Genomic DNA, 19,950 nt, shown 5'->3' with positions numbered 1-19,950 from the left:
AACTTTCATTTGGCTTTCTAAGTAGCAGATTTTCAATTATAGAGATGCATTGAGCAAACGACTCGTGTGACCTAACTAGCTGACTCTTTACTAGGGTTAAGCTTGCCGCCACACACAACCGTCATAAATAATAAAAACTCATTTCTTTATATCCTGGAGTATGTGAGAACACTTCCGCCTTCTCTCTAGGTCCAGCTTGTGCGAACATAAAGTCTTGACTACGCACTAACAACTTTTGACCCAAGCCTCTGCAGGGATATACAAGATAAGGTATCTCTATTTATGGTATTTCTTCAGTTTAATTTTGCTGATATTAAAATTGACTTTTAGGAGATCTACAGAAAACATACGTTATCTTGTTAAGAAGATGTTCTTAATTTAAATTAACTTTTCATTTCATCTTAGTGTAACCTAAATTATTAAAGTTTATTTCTACGCAGGTAACGTCTGTCTGAGCGTAGTGAAAAGCTGTAAATTCGAAAAATTACCGGACCACTTTTTAAACGTTAAATGAATTTTGTTAGCGTGCCGACATCGCCCTCACTTCCTGAACGACACCTTTGCTGCGATTTGTAGATGTTCTGGTATTCTAATATACGTTTATCGTAGAGAACGACTATCCATATGAATACTGAGGTCCAGGAAACTATTAAAGGTCTCTACCTTTTTAACGAATTATATAAACCTTATTACTCCACACAAAATTGGTATAAATAATATATATAAATATATCAATATATGTATGATAAATGTAAGTTGCTCTACATCACGAAATGGAGGAATTACATTACCTTTAAAAAATAAATGAAACCATTTCTGGCCCAGTCACAACTACCACTATTTAAAGATTACGGTTCAGTTTATTTATACAGTCATAATGTTTAACTATTCAGCCCTTTTGCTTGTATTGGTCGCAGGCTCATTTAAATGAATTATTTACTGCCACAGATCCATGATTTGCATGTTGGGGCTGAACGTGTATCATTAACCTCGTTTATGGAAAAAATATTTGTGATGGCTTGTCTTGTCATTGCAAATTAAGTTTCATAATTAAAATTGTATGGCAAAGAAGAGGAGTCGTCCTGCTTTTGTACTGTATTCGCTTTTCATTAGGAGCTTAACCGGAAATGTGCTTAAAGGAATACCAACGCACAAGCACATTGTTGGAAATTTCGAAGCACTTAAATCAACACTCCAAAAAATAAATCAAAAACCTTTACTTTCGCGTAGATAATATAAAGATATGAAATAGTTATAGTTTCTTTTTTAGTTCAAGATGAGCTTAAATACTATAATATTGGATGAGATGTCTTCGTAGGGCTGTGGCTTACACAGCCAAATAATTTCCTTAATTTCATGGGCTGCGTGTAACAACTTTTTAATAACATTTCATTAAGATACTCTCCCAAGGCTTCGCGCTGTGCACGAACACACACTTCTGCACGTATGTACTTTTTTTAATAACTTCATGAGCGGGACATAAAAATGATTATTGTTAATTTTGCAAGCCGGGCACAATAATGGAAAGTAAAATGCCGCAAATTGAATCACTGTGCGAGGCATTCAGCTTAATGCGCTTAATACACATGTAGCTCCATGTACGTGGGTGAGTCATGTGCCGGTGTTTCTGTGAGTATCTGCGGGGTAATAAAATAAACCAGAGACAGTTTGTGTCGCACATTGTTGTACGACAACCGTTCTGAATTCCCCGAGGCGCCAAAGTAGATTTACCGGGACAATAGCGAGCCGGCAAAAATAAGAGTCATCTTGGTAGTAGTAGTCGTTACCTTGCATGCAAATTCTGAATGAATAAATACCCGCACTTGTTCCTTTAAAAGCCAGCGAAACATAAAAATACACATTTATTTGCATAAGCGAAAAAAACTGAGAGCCTGGCAGGCTAATGCCCCTGCCGCATGATCCCAACAATAATTTAGCTGATAGCCGAACGCTAAAGCTGCTGACACTGCGGCTCAGCAGTTGCGCGTAAAATTAAAAGCCAATATGGGGCATAAAATCCGCAAACGTAGCAACCTTATGCGGGCTCTAGGGGCATTGGTAACCCACACAGACACACATTTGCACTTGGAGACAGCAATTTTGTAACGCAACAATGTATTGCAGTGGTGGGCGACTGGAAACATGAGGAGCTTTTGATTGCCGCCTGCCACTGGATACCAACATCTAGGAGGTCCAAGTCAAGGGGTCCGACTATAAAATATCCTCTCCGAAATTTGTTCTTACTTTCAAGCTCAAAAGTTACTCTGGGATGGTGGGGTGAAACGAATATATTCCGGAAATGTTTGAGCTTGATAATGTTAACTACTGTTGTGGTCGTTTCTAATTCATTAAACTACTACTTTAATTTGAGTAGTTTAAAACTACTCAACAAAGGTTTAAGAACACCAACCAACTTTCCTATCGATATTCGCTATTTGATATTCGATATTCGACTAAACACGATAATTTGCAGAGGTGTTTACACTTTCGAAAATCAAGTGGTAGGAAGATGTATATTTTGGTTAATCGTTTTTAGTGAGAATGGGTTATATGCTATAGCTCAATAATCGATAACTTTTAAGAGCTGAAATCTGAACTGAAATTCTCTCTCCTCATATTAATCGACATTTGTTGTCGTCTAAGGCATTTCAAAGATGAATATGGAGTAAATTTGCATTTATTAAAAACGATTTCTTTGCGAAAATAAAAGACTAAAAATAAAGAGGTCTTAAGAACTAAGATAAAATGTTTGCCCTTTGCGAGACTTAAGCACCATTGGGCCATTTTGTATTATACTTGAAATTTCTAATATTTAAAATCTGGAGATACATAATTTTCAAAAATTGTTAACCCATTTCCTACATTTTTCATCTTTCAATCCCAGTTAGGTCTACAGATAAGAATCAACACTTTGGAATGGACAAATACATTAAGGGCAAATAATTTAATTAAACGCATGACAAATCTGTCATTAATTTTGTTTCAGTTTTATTATCAAGCGTATTCGTATTGCAATTGACACCATTGAAACAATTGTAGGATGTCCATAAAAAATGAAATCCTTAAAAGTTCGAGATACACTTTGAAATTTGGGACGGCATTCTATTTCTTATATTGTTGTTTCTTGTAAGTTATTTCCACTTTTTTATCAATTGTCTTCTTATTACCATGTATACCCAAGAGAAAACGAGTACCCAGTATGACTTTAGCGGTGAAGGGCAAGCCGTCGCGTGCCTGCTGTGTGCTATTATTCCCACGGGTCCTTAGACAATATTTGCGTAGCACACTCACACCTGCCTCCCTCTACCCGTGTTCCGCCGGCAAAGTTCAAAGCAAAGGTGAGGCGCACGGCTTCGTATCAAATATTGGCAAACCACCCCGTGCCTCGCAGGAAGTTGAGTTATTTAGTTACGAGCTGCAGATATATTTACGCTTCCATTCACATCGATATACCATACGTACACGCGCGTATGTTATGACATCTCTCTCACTTAATAAATGCGTATTGACATTTATGTGTATCTCTCCACGTTACAGTGAATTCGATTCAATTGTCGAGCGGAGAAGAAAGGAAAGGTCAAGCGTGAAATTTCCAAAAATATTCGTAGCAATCCCTGAGTCTATTTACATGGAAGTAAGTAATACAATCTGGCCTTTGCAAACAAACAAAAGCCGTCTAGAACAGTTTTTATTGGGATATTTCTGGTAATATTGAAAAGACGCCCAAATTACTTCGTTTTTTATCACTTGTATTTTATAGTTATTTCACACTGTATCGCAAAACTGCAGTAAAAAGGAAGGAGAAGTATCATAACATTTCTATATTATTTCAGTTCAGTAATAGCGACTCCACCTTGTTCTAGCCGACAAATTATGAATACTCTTCAGCTGAGCTGTAATGAATCGCATACTTACCTTGATTGATTTTCCCTCATTCGCAGTTTATTGTACTGCGGTGGCATCTGTGGCTGAAGTCTGTAGCACAGCTCAACACTGGTTGCAACTCATTCTCTGGGCTGGCCAGCACCAGATTAATGCTTTTCGCTAGAATGCGGGTAATTTGGGCCGAGAACACGCGGAGAATCCAAGTGAAAATTGGTGGAGAGGCTGCCTTTTAAATACTGTAAATAAGTCGCTGCGAATGTTTCTGCTGCTCCTGTGGCTGATGTTCGGCGGTTCATGTTGCTGGTAGAGGAGTAGGCGGAGGCGGGTGGAGGCTGACTGGCTGACAGGCTGAGATTTATTACCTGGTTGGGGCTGGCTAACGCTAATAGCCCGGAGCTTCGCAGCGAGCCCTGTTATTGTTTTAAATGCTTACGAAAATGCTAGGGAATCCAGCACGTGTTCTGCCAAAGAAGCAGCTGCTCTAAGCGAATTTATTCTATGGCATCATGTGACGACGCCTTCAAGTCTGGACCATTTCGCAGTCCTGTTGCCAACCGGGGTATTAATTAAATTTCGTATTGACTTTAAGACGCCCTTGAGAGCGATGAGAGGCGATAAGAGAGTTTCCATTCCAGGCTGGGAAAGAGATACTTTCGCTTGATTGACAACTTGTTTTGTTCATCCTCTTCGATCACCCAGCTATTGTCTGTCTGGCATTGTCAAAGTTTCCCCCCTTTTGGCCGCAATCCAATCATGTCCTGGTTGTGCCACGAGTCAAATTCCATTAATGAAATTCCCTCAAATATTCACAAGCGCATGCCACCGATTTCGGCTGACGAAGAGCCCCTCTGCGCTTCAAATCCTGTCTCTGCATCTCCATTTTCATAATTTTGCATGCTGCCACATGTGGCAGGACCAAAGCGCCTGGACGAAGGACTGGGGCCAAATCAAACCTACAGAAACTTCCACTTATGCAAATTTCTATGCGACGACGATGAAAACGACGGCGGCGACATCTGCAACTATAAATCGAATGAACAGTGGGACAAAGTCAAAGAGACTAACTTTTTTATAAGCGCAGAAAGTTATGTAACAAGAAGTGGCAAACACAAGGCTGAAACTGATGAAGAATCAATTCATTTCAAATATCTCCGAGTACGTCTTTTGCTGATCACTTACCACTGTGCGGTTGGATTTTACTTTGTCTGCGGCTTAAAATATGTGCAGCAAGAATCTGAGGGCATTTCTTGGATGCAGGCAAACAAATATGATTTAAATTGTTCAAAAGTAGTATCAGCTTTAGTACAAGTATGAAAGAGATAAGAAGATTGCGCAAGAGACAAAGAGCTGACATCCTTACTGCAACTCCCAAAGGATTATTGATTGAAAACCGTTGGATCGGATGGATGAATTGTATATAAGAACTTGGTAAAATTGTATGCATTATAAAGGCACAGACATAGACAGGGGAACTATGACTTAAGTAAATCAAAATTAATTATTCACTCGCACAAGTGTCTATCATGTATCTTTAATGCCACAACTCATCAAGACGAGTCATCATGCCGCCACAAGTTGCTCGTTTATTTGGCGAAACTATGTTGAAGGAACAGGTAAACATTACCACGAAGCTCTTTTGCCTTAAACTCTGTTTAATTTCTGGCACTGCGAAAAGGAAGTTGGGTAAATTGTCGATTAAACTCTAATTGACAATGCCGTGATGACTGCGGCAGCAGCTCTCGAAATTCAACAATCATTGGGATTAGCCAATTTCTCGTTTCGTATATTAAAATTGTATTTGAAACTGCCGAAATTGGTTTTGGACCGGCTGGAAATAATTTGGTCTAATTTTGTTGCTGATGCATCTGCAGCAGCTAAGTGCGGGTACCTGCGGGTTTCTATTGGTACCGGGAGTGGGGCTGGATTTGCATAATCAACTATAGCGTTTTACAATTCAGCACTTTATTCGACGCAAATGAAGTAATGAGGGGTGCGGGCAGGCATTCAAATTGTATGGACTATTTATACCGTGCAATAATTAACGGCAAAGTGCGATAGAGCACAGATTTCTAAATATCTGTCTATCTTTATATCTTAAAGATAGAGAAAGAACTTTTAAATAATTTTGAATCCCTTTATTAATATAAAAAGCATATTGCAAATACTGAAACGACTGCCACTCATCTATAGAAATAAAATGTGATGAAATCGATTGTTAAAATATTAAAACGGCGGCAGGCCTTGAGGATTGTTTTGTGCCATTTAAAACCCCATCAAGTTAAAAGCTTCTCATAGAAAAATTAAAAAAACAAACCGAGTGAAAGAAAATTCCGAATTTAAATTTATTTACCGCCTGAAAGTCGCCAATCCGTCGTTTTTTCCTTCACTCCAAAGAAAGAAAAAACTTTTCCGCATTTCATATCTTTCAGAGATTCAGTTGTTTGAAAACCTCGATGGGCTCGACTGGTCTTCCTTTCCATAGGCCTTTTTCCGACACATTCGGTTCATTCGTGCAGCTCCATTGGACTGGAACGCCTTCGTGCAGGATGTTTGCCCTGTTAGCACCGAGAGCCGCATGTCCTTAAGGCTTTAAGAAAACAGTTCCACTGAAACAATAAGCAAATATAAATCTAAGCAGTGATGCAGTAAGGGTGCTCTTGTGCTGCGGTGTTCATCAGATGATTGTCTTTGTACTACACTTTTTTTAAACAACATCTTTCCGTCCGTTTGTCCGCGTCGTTTCCACGCAAATTAGTCTCTTAATTAATAATCATTCTCGAAACCCTTCTTTTACTGCAGAAACTAAGTTATGTGGAATATAACTGATATACACTAATCTTCTATTCAGAAAATCGATTTAACTTAAAAGATTTTAACACTTCATGTTTTTTAAATAAAACTAATTTACTAGGAAATTTTACTTACCTGAAATTTTACAGTAATAATTACGGAAATACAGTAATTGAAGAAATATATTTTTTAACCCACATATGCTTATTAAATTGAATACGAATTGAAGGTTTTTCTTCGAGTGTGACAGAGAAGTGTAGGCATTGTATCGTGCGGCGTGGAGGTGGGCTGTAGTCATTAGCATACTTGAGCAACTGCAGCATACATAAAATGCACTTAATTGTGCTTGGCCATCAACGTGCTGGCACTTGATGAGGGCTGTGTGGCCAACGTGGATGCAAAACAAAAAATAATGCGGGGAGGCGCCAGACAGCCACCCACTGCTGAAGGCCATTCGCACACACAGGGCCGGCCGGCGCAGCTTTAAATGTTTCATAACCAGGATGGGGGCTACTCGGCAATGGTCTAGTCCGTGTCCGGGCGAATAAAGAGCAAATGGCATCTTTAAAAATGCACGCCACCGACAAAAACGTTTTTCTATTATTTAAGGGAACTGCAAGCGCTTTGCACAATATCCCCAACAGACGTCGTCGTCATAATGCGATGCGCCCAAATAAGGCATCCGATTTTGGCTAACAATTTCATTTACATAAATCATTTGCACGTCAGGTGTGCAGGGCGGAATGTGGCCATTTGCGCTGGCAGTGCTGGTGCGAATGTGGCTGCCGCTGACTGGCAGCCATTTTGACGGGAACACGCAACGCCATGACATGGCCAAAATGATGATTTATGAATTTCCCCTCGTAACGTCAGAAGGTGGTACGAGAGTTGGCTTAAACTCTGTCTGGATTAGGTCTCGGCAGAAGCTTAAATTGTTAAAAGCATCTGACTTCAGAGCTCGAGCTGCGATACTCGTTTGTCTAATTCTGGTGCGGAGTAGGGAGAGGCACTTAAATTTAAAAGTGGTCAATATCAAAAGTGAGCTTTGTGTTAAAAAAGATTATTTTCGAATTCCTGATATCCCTATGTCCGTATGTCTTTATGTCCATATTTCCGTATGTCCGTATGGCCGTTATTCGGTATATCCTTCCAATTAGTTGATTTAATTATAAGAACATATCCGTAAAATATAGATGGTACTCCATTTCTTAAAAATATTACATATTTAATTTGTTTGCCTGCTCTAAGCGATAAGTTCGATTCTTAATTTATGACGTTGAGTGAATATTTTGGCTAGGATATTTCAATTTGTTCTGCAAGTTGACCTTAAACTCCGGCTTCTTCGTCGAACATCGCTTATAATTCATCGCACGTGAGCGAAGGCTTGGGCCTGGTCCCACACGTACTGGGACAGGACTAAGACCGAAGGCAGGTGGTCCAACTTTAGTAATGCGAGGGAGATCGAAAAACTTTTAAGCTTACTCCTGCGGTTCTTGTTTATTTGGGAGTAGTTTACTGTTTAGTTCGCCGACCGGACTCGTGCACAGTCTGCTCCTCCTGGTGCCGTATTATTTTAATGTGAAAAGTTTAATGAGTATGTAAATATTTATTGTTGAGCAATTTGCCGAAATCCTGTTCGTGGCCGAATGACAACTTTTTTTGACAACCATGTTTCGGGCTGCTGTTTGCAGTGTCCCTGTATCAACATTTTATTAACCCGAGAAAAAGCAAAATATTTACCAATTTGTGCACATGGTAATTGTTTTCACAAAAACTATCCTGAAGGCTGTGGGCCAACCCTTAACTGCTGACCGGCACAAAATTCCAGTTGGCATTTAAGTTCTTTGGACAATTAAACCGACACAATAGCTAGGAAACTTGCTGCCAACCTTCCAGAAAACAAAAGGCGAAACAATACTGGCAGGAGTTGTATCCTTTTGAGGTTTTGTTTAGGATTCGGAGCACATATCCTGGGCTAAACTGCGAGTCCGTGGTCAGCAATCCCAAAATGTACAAACCTGGAAGAGTAGTTACCACTTCGCCAAGCATTCATTTGCATTTGATAGAGATGAGTCTAACGGAGAAACTGTTTAGGGCAGGCCAAGTTGGCAATAGACAGCAGCACAAATTAAGGTGGAACTTAAGTCATAATCAATGCCTCAGGGTATTTAAAAATCCAGTTTTATATCAAAACTAAAAAGTTACCAGTTCATCGTTTTGGTAACATTCTCCCAATACACTTTAGTGGCGATTTTTATTAGGCGATCTTTCCTGTTTGGAATTTGATTAAGTTGGATTAGGGTCTGTCCGAACTACCTCGCATGCGGCTTATTCGGAAAACTTTCCCCCGACTGTCCAGAAAACAAACAAGTGCAAACTTTCCAGCAAGTTGCACGTAACAGAATTTACTTACTCTTTCACACTTTTAAAGGCCCCAGCACACGGGGCCGCACAAGGATGTGCGACAACTTGCCGCAATAAACATTGACATGCACTTAAAAACTTGGTCGACAACTGCGTAAATAAGCCACCGCGCAAGGACAGGCTTCTGTTCCTGGGAAAATAACATGCACACATTAGCCGCAAGATTTACGAAGCAATGCAATTTCGGAAAAATGGTTGCCAATCACAAATTACGACAGTTGGTTTGGTTGGCCAGATTTTCGCCAACGGGACACGCACCTGCGAGGAAATGGAGACCCAAAGTTTGTACGCTACACGGAGGAAAAAGCCATTAAAGTTTTAAAAAGGTTAAAAGTTAGTGATTACGAATTACAATTTGTAGTTAAATCCCTGCTCAGACATAGTAGAGCTTTTGTTCATTTATTTATGGTAAAGACTTCGCCTGAGCTTCGTCTTTATTTTATGATATTTACCTACATGTAATGGTAGTATGGAAACGAAGTACATAATATAAAAATATAATAATAGTAGGTAATATGTGAGAGGAATTCTTATATTTCAGGAGACTATAACAATGGCAGGGAAGTGGGGATTACTATAAATAAAAGCCTTTGCCGCCTCCTCTGGCTGCAGGCGTATACAGTGCGGATACGTAATAACTGCATGTTTAGCATGCGGCCACTCCTGTGTCCTGTTTCCAGACGTAACAAGCCTGTTAGAGGCTGATAATGCGGCTTATTACGCATACGCAATGTGCAGCGTCAGACCATCAATGCAATTAAATAAAGCCGCGCCGCACACAAAGGCTCTGCAATTTGACCAGTAATTGAATCGCTGTCAAACAAGCGGGAAACAATGGCATCGTCGACAATTATGGCATCTACTTGTTGCCCCGGGCCAGGACATTGGATCGGAATCAGAAATCTGTTTATTATGCCCAGCGATTTGCAACTCTGGTCGGTTGGGGACACTTTATAGCTGGTTTGGCAAGATTTTTAATGCCTTTTTAATATGCTCTGTTCTGCTGGAGCAGAATGGCTTACGGGGATACGGGGATAATTACCTAGGGAAAAGATAGTCCTGAAATGATTTCTTTCCTAATAGCTCGTAGACTGTTTCCTGGCACTTAGACTAGGTCGCCCTAAAATTTAGTTGTTGTGCAAAAATACATTTTCCGAAAATGTTCCTTTTGTGTTAAGCTGATTGATTGTGTTTATATTGATTGAGAAAGTTGCTTGCATCCGACTTGGCTTTAAAATACTCATCAAAAGTTGGACAAAAGCCACTTGCCTTGAATAAATTTATTCGGATTCACCTTAGTTTATTTAATAATTAAATATTGCATCAATTAATAAACAAAGGAATGCATTTAGCTGCGAAGTTAGAGGATTAAGTGCTTGCAGTAAATCAGAGATAACCCTGGTTGGCACTGACGTTCAGAGTTTTTCTCCGTACAGGTAATCCCTCTACCTGTCAATAACATGAGCAGGATTTTCCTGTGTATATGTGCTTTTGTGCGTTCGTTAGGAATTATTGCACTCGATAATTTTTGTTGACAAAGGGCTCTCCTGAGGGCTTTCTGGCCTGCCTGAATTGAATTGATTGAATTTTGTGTAAATTCTGCACAAGTAATTGAATCTTCTGTGCTCAGCATAATTAGTTTAGCTCGTGCGAAGTGTGTGTATTTGAATTCGGATGCAGCTTAGGGCCCTGTAAAAGCCGCAGCTGCCACAGAAACAAACACTGTGCACCCGATAATTAACTGCGATATTTAACGGGAACGGGGAATGAGCTGTGACAGCTCCAGCTTGTCAGGCTAATAAGCCAGGACACGGAATCGAACGGCCTAACCGACTTTGGCCGTATAAGCCGTCAGTGCGGTGTCACAACTGTCCCGTGAAAATGTGTTGAAGAGTGCAAAAAACGTGATAGTGCCATTGAGGAGCAACTGTGGAAATTGTCAAGTGTGCGGAGGCAGCAAAAAACGCTGGCAATGAAATGAATAATGTATGCGTGGGCGCCACTCTCTTCCCCACCCTCACCTGAACACGCTTTTATGCACAAATTACCTGTCACTTGTGCTTATGTGTGCGTGTAGTGGTGCACATATGTTCGTGTGCGACTTGGCCGAAAGTTTTTTTGGGCTTGCAGGCTCGCAGGCTGGCAGGACCAACGGACCGAAGGACCCAGGGAATGGAGGTGCGAAAGTGGCAAAGTGGAGGGCCCAGGACAGACACTTGTGGCAGCTGCTCTGCCATAAATCTGCACTAACTGAGAGGGATAAATTTATGTTCCGCATTTGCCTTCTGATACTGGACCAGGTCCTTTCCATGTCCAGCCCCAACTGTGCGTGCAAACGCTTAATTAACACGCAATCATCAAAATGCCAGCACCGACAGGTGCAGTTGCACTTAGAAAAGCGAACCGTTTTGAAACTGGCATTACTATGCGATTAAGAAGTGTTCTCATTTCATTTTCATTATTTTCACAGATTTGTTTAGTTTAATTTTATTTAATTAATTTATTCTTTATAAATATCAAAAAATACTCATTAAATCTCTTTTCTCCATAAATAGGTTTCACCTAAAAAGCTCTTATGAAACAAAACCAATTAGTATTTATAGTTATGTTGCAACCTTAATATGGCAAACACATTTCTCCCAGTGCAGAATAATTATGGATGGAAGTAAAAATCCATATAAATACAGGCCAATTAAGTTACCAGAGAGTGTGCGGGAAATGGTCCTTCATGCCGGCCAATTGGTAAGAGTAATGTTTGGCAATGAACCGGACCCTGGTCTCTGCCAACACTCTTCTCAATCAAATGTGCTGGCCAAGTGGCCGGAGTCACAATATGCCCACAAGTGGCTAGTTTGTGCCATAAATAATTATCGGGCTGTGGGCCAGCCTCCCACGTCCGTATCGTACCTAATCAAACACCTGAAAGCCCCTTCGAGAGCCCTTAATACGGATAAGTGATTGGAGGGGTCGGGGAAGTAAATATCCCCATATATAATGAAAATCATTGACCACATGCGGCTGGCCTGGCTTACTTAGTATTTAGAGCTTGGAAAAGTCAAGAAAGTGAGTGCGGGAAATTTGGGGAAGACTTTGAGTAGAAATATGAGGCCTGAAAGCCCCAAATTAAGATTATGATATAAGTTTCCCTTTGACGGTGGTCTTTATTAATTACGAAAGATATACTAATGTATTAAAATGAAACAAAAAATAAAAATTATATTATTAGGCGTAGAGTAGTGATATGACCATATTCATATATGTTGGGTATAGTTATACCCGTTAATCGTAGAGAAAAAGGGTATATTAGATTCGTTGAAAAGTATGTAACAGGTAGAAGGAAGAGTTTCCAACCCTATAAAGTACACAGATTCCTGATCAGGATCAATAGCGATGTCGATTGAGCCACGTCCGTCTGTCCGTCCGTCTGTCCGTATGAACGCTGAGATCTCAGGAACTATAAGAGATACAAAATTGAGGTTAAGCATGAAGATTCTAAAATCGCTGAGATCTCAGGAACTATTAATTAAGATTATGATCTAGAAAGTTGAAATTAAGTGTGCATTATTTTGAGATGTCAGCGCATCTTATGGTGATATCATTATCGGGCCACACCCTCTCTTACGCCCACCAAGCTCGAAAGACGGTTTTCGCATTTTGTAGCATCTCGTTTTTTTGTATATCTCGTTAATTTTATGATGCCCCAAATGCGAATTGTTTTTTTCCCACCTAGCCACGCCCACAAAACCCAGAAAACCAAAAATTCAAAAATGCCACGCCCACAAACCGCGGAAACTGTGGCGTCCATAATATTATATTGAATGTCTTCATTTGACCTTGTATAACATATTTATGGCAATGTCTATCGTTTAAACAAAGATTTTTCAATTCGGAACATTCGCTATTAATGAAGAACTATAGGTTATAACGTATCCATGGACATATCTTATTGGTATCTTATAGTGCCGCAAGCACCCGACTACAGCGTTTCTTCTTGTTTTAGTAATACAACTTGTCTTGCTCGTCCATTACCAATATCCTTATAGCTTGAGCTTTTCACAGGGGAAAACTTTTTATTTTTTACTTAAATATTATATATCCACTTTCTATGCATCGATGCTAGTGAAAGCATTCGCTATTGTTTTTCGCGTTTCGCAGCATATCAAATACAGTTTTACAACTTTTCCATGGCATATTAACCCCGCTTCATGGCTGTAGATTTTAATTTGCAATTTTCCATCTAAAAAGAGCCGAGCAAAAAGTTTCCCCTCCCCCGCAGCGTATGCAACACTTTGCTGCAACTTTGTGCAGCGTGCAATTACATAATTCAATTAAAAAGTTGACAATGTAAACGGGTTGCTAGGGTCTGAAAATGTCAATGAACAATTCAATTAAATTTAACTCACACGCCGATGGCAGGCGGGCAAACTGCAGGAAATATGGAAAGCAAGGCGTCTCGAGGATGGTGTGGCAAGTTCTCCCGAACGAATTCGGATGTGATGGCATACTAATGAAGGCCTATGGGAATCGATGGGAAAGGGAGCCCAGGAAAGAAAACTCCACAGCTGATTGTGAATCAGGAAATAACATTGAACATAATTAATTACGCCTGACGCCGACCGAAAGAGATCCCCTGGGAGTTGCCTTTAACGTTGCTTAGCCAACACCGAAACAAGAAAACCAGTCTTGTAGCGTAGAACAATAGCATAAACAAACGACGATGTTTTATTCTGTATGAAATACATATATCAGATTTAACCTATTTTCACAATCAGTTTTACATACCGCAGTCTCGCCTCCCAGTCTCTTTGATCTCTCCAATCGGAATAAATCTGAGCGGGAGATTCTGGCTTACAATTCACCATTTCGTGTGACCGCATTTAGCTTTACAATATGATCTCTCTAACGATTTACAACATCGATAACAAATACTGAAATACTTGGCGCTACATTTAAATTTACTAAACCTTGAGCGATATGTTAATCCGTTCCACGACATCCCCACCCCGGTGAAGCAACTGCATTCACCACATCCAGGATAGCCAATCTGGAGATGGGACGCATGATTAACTTAGCTCGATCGCCATTGGTAGTGCGTACCGCCGCTCGTCGTGGTACTCCATCCGCTCCTGGGTACACTTCCTCCACGACGCCTTTCCTCCATTCTCGACGAGGGATGGCCGGATCACAGATGTACACGAGATTCCCTGGGCGCATAGGCTCGACATGCTCGCACCATTTCTCCCTGCGAACAAGCGTCGGTAGATACTCATGTACCCAACGTTTCCAAAATCTGTCTCTCATCATCCGTGCGATACGCCACTGCTTCCCTAGTAGCGCACTTGACAGGCTGCTCTCCGCGATCTCCAGGAAGGTCCGGAACATTAGCCACTCCTCTTAGCAGATCGTTGGGCGTTAGCGGTGCCTCCTGATCCACAGTGACTGGAAGGTGGGTAAGCGGACGAGAATTAACAATATTCTCCGCCTCAATAAGAAAGCTCTCCAAGACGTGTTCCTTAGGAGCCACCTCCTTCACAGTATGCGCGAGCACCTTCTTCACACATTGGACCATCCTTTCCCAGATGCCGCCGGCAGCTGGGTTCGCGGGACAGTTAAAGATCCATTCGATTCCTTTGGATGACAGCTCATCCTGGATCTTTTCTGGTTCGAAGACTTCATCGAACTTTCTGGCCTCACGATCTGCTCCAATAAAGTTCTTTCCATTGTCGCTCCTCAATCTGACCACCGGTCCACGGCGGCACATAAAATTCCTCATAGCGATGATGCAGGAATCTGTTGACAAATCGTGGGCTATCTCCAGGTGGACAGCCCTGGTGGTTAGACAAGTAAAGAGTGCGACCCACCTCTTCTCAGTGCGACGTCCAATCGTCACAAACAGCGGACCAAAGTAGTCCAAGCCAGTATACTTGAATGGCCATCCATTCGGCTCCAGCCGGTCCTCTGGCAACGGACCCATCAATGGCGGAATTGGTCGTACTCTCCGGAGTTTGCACAAGTTACAGGTTGCCATAACACTCCGTAAAACTCTCCTTAAATTGGTTATCCAGAACCTGGTCCGGATCTCGCTTATGGTCGCGTCTAGATTCTGGTGCTTCATCTTCCTGTGGTAGTGACGAACTATCATCTCTGCCAGTGCGTGTTTGTGCGACAGTATGATCGGGCGCCGTGCGTTGAATGGGACGCATTCGGCGGCATCAATCCGTCCACGCGCTCGTATGATTCCATCGTGGTCGACGTAAGGGGATAGTCCTCGTAACTGACTGCCTTTCGCCACTGCCTTTCCTTGAACTTCATCTGCGAACGTATCAGCCTGGGCGCGCTGGATCAGTTTCCGTTCTGCCTCCGCGCACTCAGTAGCTGTAATACCGTAGGCCTCACTCTCGTCACTCAATCCACGGCACCGTCGTATGAACCTGAGGATCCACGCTGTGGTCCTGACCAATCGATTATAATTCGAAAATCTCTGCAAAAATATAAACTCGTTGGCAATTACCAGTGTAAACTCACACGGCATCTCTTCTTCTGCGGAGTGTGGACTGTCGCGATCACTTGGAGATGGCTTGGGCCACTGTTCTTCCGACTCCCGCAGAAATGATGGCCCGCTCATCCACCTTGCCCCTTGGCTGAGGTCCACATGGCGCTGTGGCCTCGTCGCGTCATCTGCCACGTTTTCGGCAGACGGTATCCACCTCCATTGAGACACCTCCGTTGACTCTAAGATCTCCGCCACCCGGTTTCCAACGAACTGCTTATACCGCCGGTGGGTGCTGCTTATCCAGTGCAGCACGGTCTTAGAGTCAGTCCATAGCACGCATCTGCTGATCGATACGTCGTGCTCTCGTCTTACGGTGTCCATCAGCCTGGTTCCTAATACAGCTGCTTGGAGCTCCAGGCGCGGGATCGTCATCGTCTTCATCGGGGCGCATTTCGTTTTGGAACACACGAAATAGGACCGCACATCATCGTTGTCATAAGTCGCCCTCCAGAATGCAACTGCTGCGAACGCCGATTGGCTGGAGTCCACAAACACATGTAGCTGCAGTTCACGTACGCATCCCGTGCCAAAGTAGTAGCGTGGACAGCGGAAATCTCTCACGTAATCCATTTCCAGCCTCCAGCTCTCAAACGCTTTGGCTAACTCATCCGGCAACGGCTCGTCCCACTGAACTCCTCTCCGCCAAATCTCACGCATCAATAGTTTGGCGGTTACCATGAAGCAGCTCAAGAATCCTATCGGGTCAAATGTTGACATAACCAGACTTAGGAATTCTCTCTTGGTGGGTGCACGTTCTCCGGTCATCACGCTGCTGGGAACCCTGTGGTACTTTACGCTGAATTTAAAGTCATCCGTCGCTGGGTGCCAGTACATGCCTAATATTTTCTCCTCCGCTTCATTCCATTCAACGTTCTTATTGGATCCTAGTGGGTTCAAAGCCTTGACCACACTTTCCGAACTTGATGAGAAGCGGCACAAATCGAAACCGGCCTCAGCATGAATTTTCCTTACTCGTTCTGATACAGCGATAGCTTCTTTCTCGTCCGAGAAACTATCCACGTAGTCATCTACATAGTGATACTCATTGATGGCCTGAACCGCGCGAGGATCTGCTTGGGCGTATCTTGAAGCGTTTATGGTCTTCACATGATGCGCTGAGCACGGCGAACAAGCGGCTCCGAACGTCATCACAACCATTTCGAACAGATCTGGATCTCGCCGGTCATCTCCATTCCTCCACAGGAATCTCTGGGCGCATCTATCCTGGGGCTGTATCAGCACCTGATGAAACATCTCCTTTATGTCTGCGCAGACCCCGACTGCTCCTTCCCGGAAATGGAAGAGCACGGCTGGCAGGGACTTGAACTGTTGTGGGCCTTTGAGTAGAACTGAGTTCAAAGATGTATTGCCCACTTTGGCTGCGGCATCGAAGACTAGACGGATCTTTCCGGGCTTGTTTGGGTTCTCGACCCCGAAGTGCGGCAGGTACCAGATCTTGTCCCGGTTATCGGCTGCCACTTCCTGCTGCTCCAGGCGTCGTGCGTAACCCTTGTTGACGTAGTCCTCCATGATCGACTTGTAGGCCCGTGCAAAGCTGTCATCCCGTCTCATCTTCCTTTCAATGCCGACAAGTCTTTTGAGTGCCATGTTATAGCTGTCAGGCAGGCTCACTTTATCATCTTTCCACAGCAATCCAGTTTGGTATCGTTCGCCCACTCGCCTAGTCGTCTCGTTCAGGATTCCCAAAGCCCGTGCGTCGCCACTAGCTGCGACTGGTGGCGCCGGCTTCACTCGAAATTCTCTATTTCGAAATAGTCGCTGACCATCTTCTCGAGATGATCATACTGTGGGACGGCTAGGAGGCACGATCTTTGCATTGGTGAACTCATCTGACTTCTTACAGGACCAAAAACCACCCATCCTAGCTTGGTGGCGGCTGCATAGGGGTCCTCCTGCTCCGAAGCTCCTGTTTTGCATAGGTATTCCTAGGTGCGCATGGTCTAGTCCGATTAAAATCCTCGGGACCGCATTACGATACGGTTTCATCGGCAGGCGTGCAGAAGCCTTCGCCGCTTTGACATCTTCCCGACGCAGACTTTGCATCGGAAGATTGAGGTTAGAGACCGCATACACATTTTTCAAAGCATGGCGTTTCGGTCTGCCCGCTTCACTAATCTGGAGGCTGACCATCTTTGTGTTCTCTTTCGCTGACTTGCCACCGAACCATTGAATGTTGAGCTGCCGACTCTCGCCTTTTAGGTTTAGGCTTCGAGTGAGCTCCTCGTCGATCAGGGTCACGGACGAACCTTCGTCGAACAGCGCGTAGGTATCCAGCTGCGTATCCTCCCCGTACAGCGTCACGGGCAAAATACGGAATAGTAAGTGTCCTCCATCCGGATCGACGCAACTTAGGTTCCGATGTGGCAATCCATTACCGTCACTTGGCTGACGGCCTTCGTCCCGCTTGCGCCATGCATCCTGCGTCTGTGCAGATGCCGTAAGTGGACTTCTCTGGGCCAGATCATCTGGCTGATGTACTTGCTTGTCCACCTTCCTCCTGTCAGCGCCCGCATGTACCATGCGACCGCGATCGCTCCTTTCATTTGGCCATGGTCGACCGTGGGGTTGCGATGGCCGTGTGGGGTTGCCCACCCCGTCATGCAGGAGGTAGTGATGCCCCATCTGGCATCCGTAGACGTTGCACTTGCTGTTTCTCTTGCAGAACCTGGACATGTGACCGCTCTCCAGGCACGAGAAACAAATCCGATGCTTTCTTACATACTCCATACGGGCAGTCGGAGTAGCGTAGTTGAAATCCTTACAGTCCTTGATAGTGTGTTGCCCCTCGCAAATTGGGCAACTCCTGGGATGATCTTCAAATAGATCCTGATCCTTCTGACTGGTGCTGGCGTGCAATACCCTACGCTTAGGATCCTTGCTGTTGCTGCTCGTAATAGTGCACACTAATTTAGCGAGTTCGTTTAGCCATTCGCTCAAGTGCGCGACAGTTGGGTAGCACCCTATTACGGCGGCGTGCCTGGCCCAATCCAACCTTTTGCTCAGTGGTAGCTTGGCGATCAGCTCTTCCATCAATGTAGGATTTCCTAGGTGCTGCTCCCCGTTCGGGCTTGACTGTAAAAACGCTGCGAGATTGCTGACCCGTGTTGCAAACGGCACGATCTTTATTATATTGTGTTCTTGGATCGGCTGCACCTCTCGCACGCTTTCCAGTTGGCTACGTATCAGTTGCTCCGGGCGTCCATATCGGAAACGTAGCTGATCCATTACAGCCTGAACGTTATTCGGGTGTATAAGCAGCGACTTGACAGATGCTCGCGCTTCACCCTTCAGGGCTTTCACTAGCCTCTGGTTGTTCTCCAACGCAGTACAATTATACGCCGCCGTCGTCTCCGTGAACGCGCATTGGAATATTGGCCATTCCTCAGGCTGACCTTCGAACTCTGGAAGATCAGGCAGTCTGCGCGGCGTCCATCCAATTAACGTGCTCGGCGAAGCTATTCCGTATGAACCAGTTGATTGCGGGGGTACCATCAGGTTGCGAAGAGGTTCCCGCGTAGCTTGCATGTAGCTTAGTGCTGGCTGCACAGTAGCCGTCACGCAGCATGGTGTGGAATAGCTTAACGTTGTACTGTTTGTACTGAGTGTGACTTGTTGCCCTATTGCCAGATTTCCACTCGATTGTGGCGGCAGGTTTCCACTCAATAATGGCGGCAACTGTTCATGTAAAAATGGCGTCACTGACTCAGCCAAATTCGGTGCCAGATTTCCACTCAACAATGGCGGCAGATTTCCACTCAAGTTCTGCCCTGGCGTTCCGCTCAAACATGGCGGCGCATTCGCCGCACCGCTCGCTCCTATACCGCTTGATCCGTTTCTAACGGGATCCCTCGCGGCTGCATCTTGCCCTTCACCTGACCTCGCCTTTTGAAGCTCCCTTTCCAAGGTAGCGATCCTCTCCATCAGCGCCGCAAACTTGGCGGTTGTGGTGTCCGTATCCTGGCCTGATCTATCAGGCTTTGGAGCACCACTTGGGATTAATTCCGGTTGCTTTGGAGTCCGTGGCCGCTGCAGCTCACCGCCCGATAAGCCCGGCACATTCTTCGGAGTGCCGGCTGATGTGGTCGCGGTGGTCGTAGTTGCAGTTGCGGGAGCTCCCGTCTGTCCAATTCGGGGCTCCGCCGGGGTGAATGTGAAGTCGGCATTGCACGATAAAGGAGTGCGAATAAAAGAAATGACGCCGACCGAAAGAGATCCCCTGGGAGTTGCCTTTAACGTTGCTTAGCCAACACCGAAACAAGAAAACCAGTCTTGTAGCG

At 43.8% G+C, this 19,950-nt stretch overlaps 1 protein-coding gene across 1 annotated transcript; it reads right to left on the bottom strand.

Annotated features, from left to right (window-relative positions):
- Window positions 1-14,365: 14,365 nt before the first annotated feature.
- On the bottom strand, window positions 14,366-17,260 carry LOC121529801. The gene has a single exon (XM_041817799.1). It carries the CDS (start codon window positions 17,258-17,260, stop codon window positions 14,366-14,368), a length of 2,895 nt encoding a protein of 964 aa, XP_041673733.1.
- Between the last annotated feature and the right edge of the window lie 2,690 nt (window positions 17,261-19,950).

The sequence above is a fragment of the Drosophila eugracilis genome, unplaced genomic scaffold (genome assembly GCF_018153835.1).
Source record: "Drosophila eugracilis isolate 14026-0451.02 unplaced genomic scaffold, ASM1815383v1 contig_1897, whole genome shotgun sequence".
In the NCBI taxonomy this organism is placed as follows: domain Eukaryota; kingdom Metazoa; phylum Arthropoda; class Insecta; order Diptera; family Drosophilidae; genus Drosophila; species Drosophila eugracilis.
This window is presented reverse-complemented; position numbering and strand designations above follow the sequence as displayed.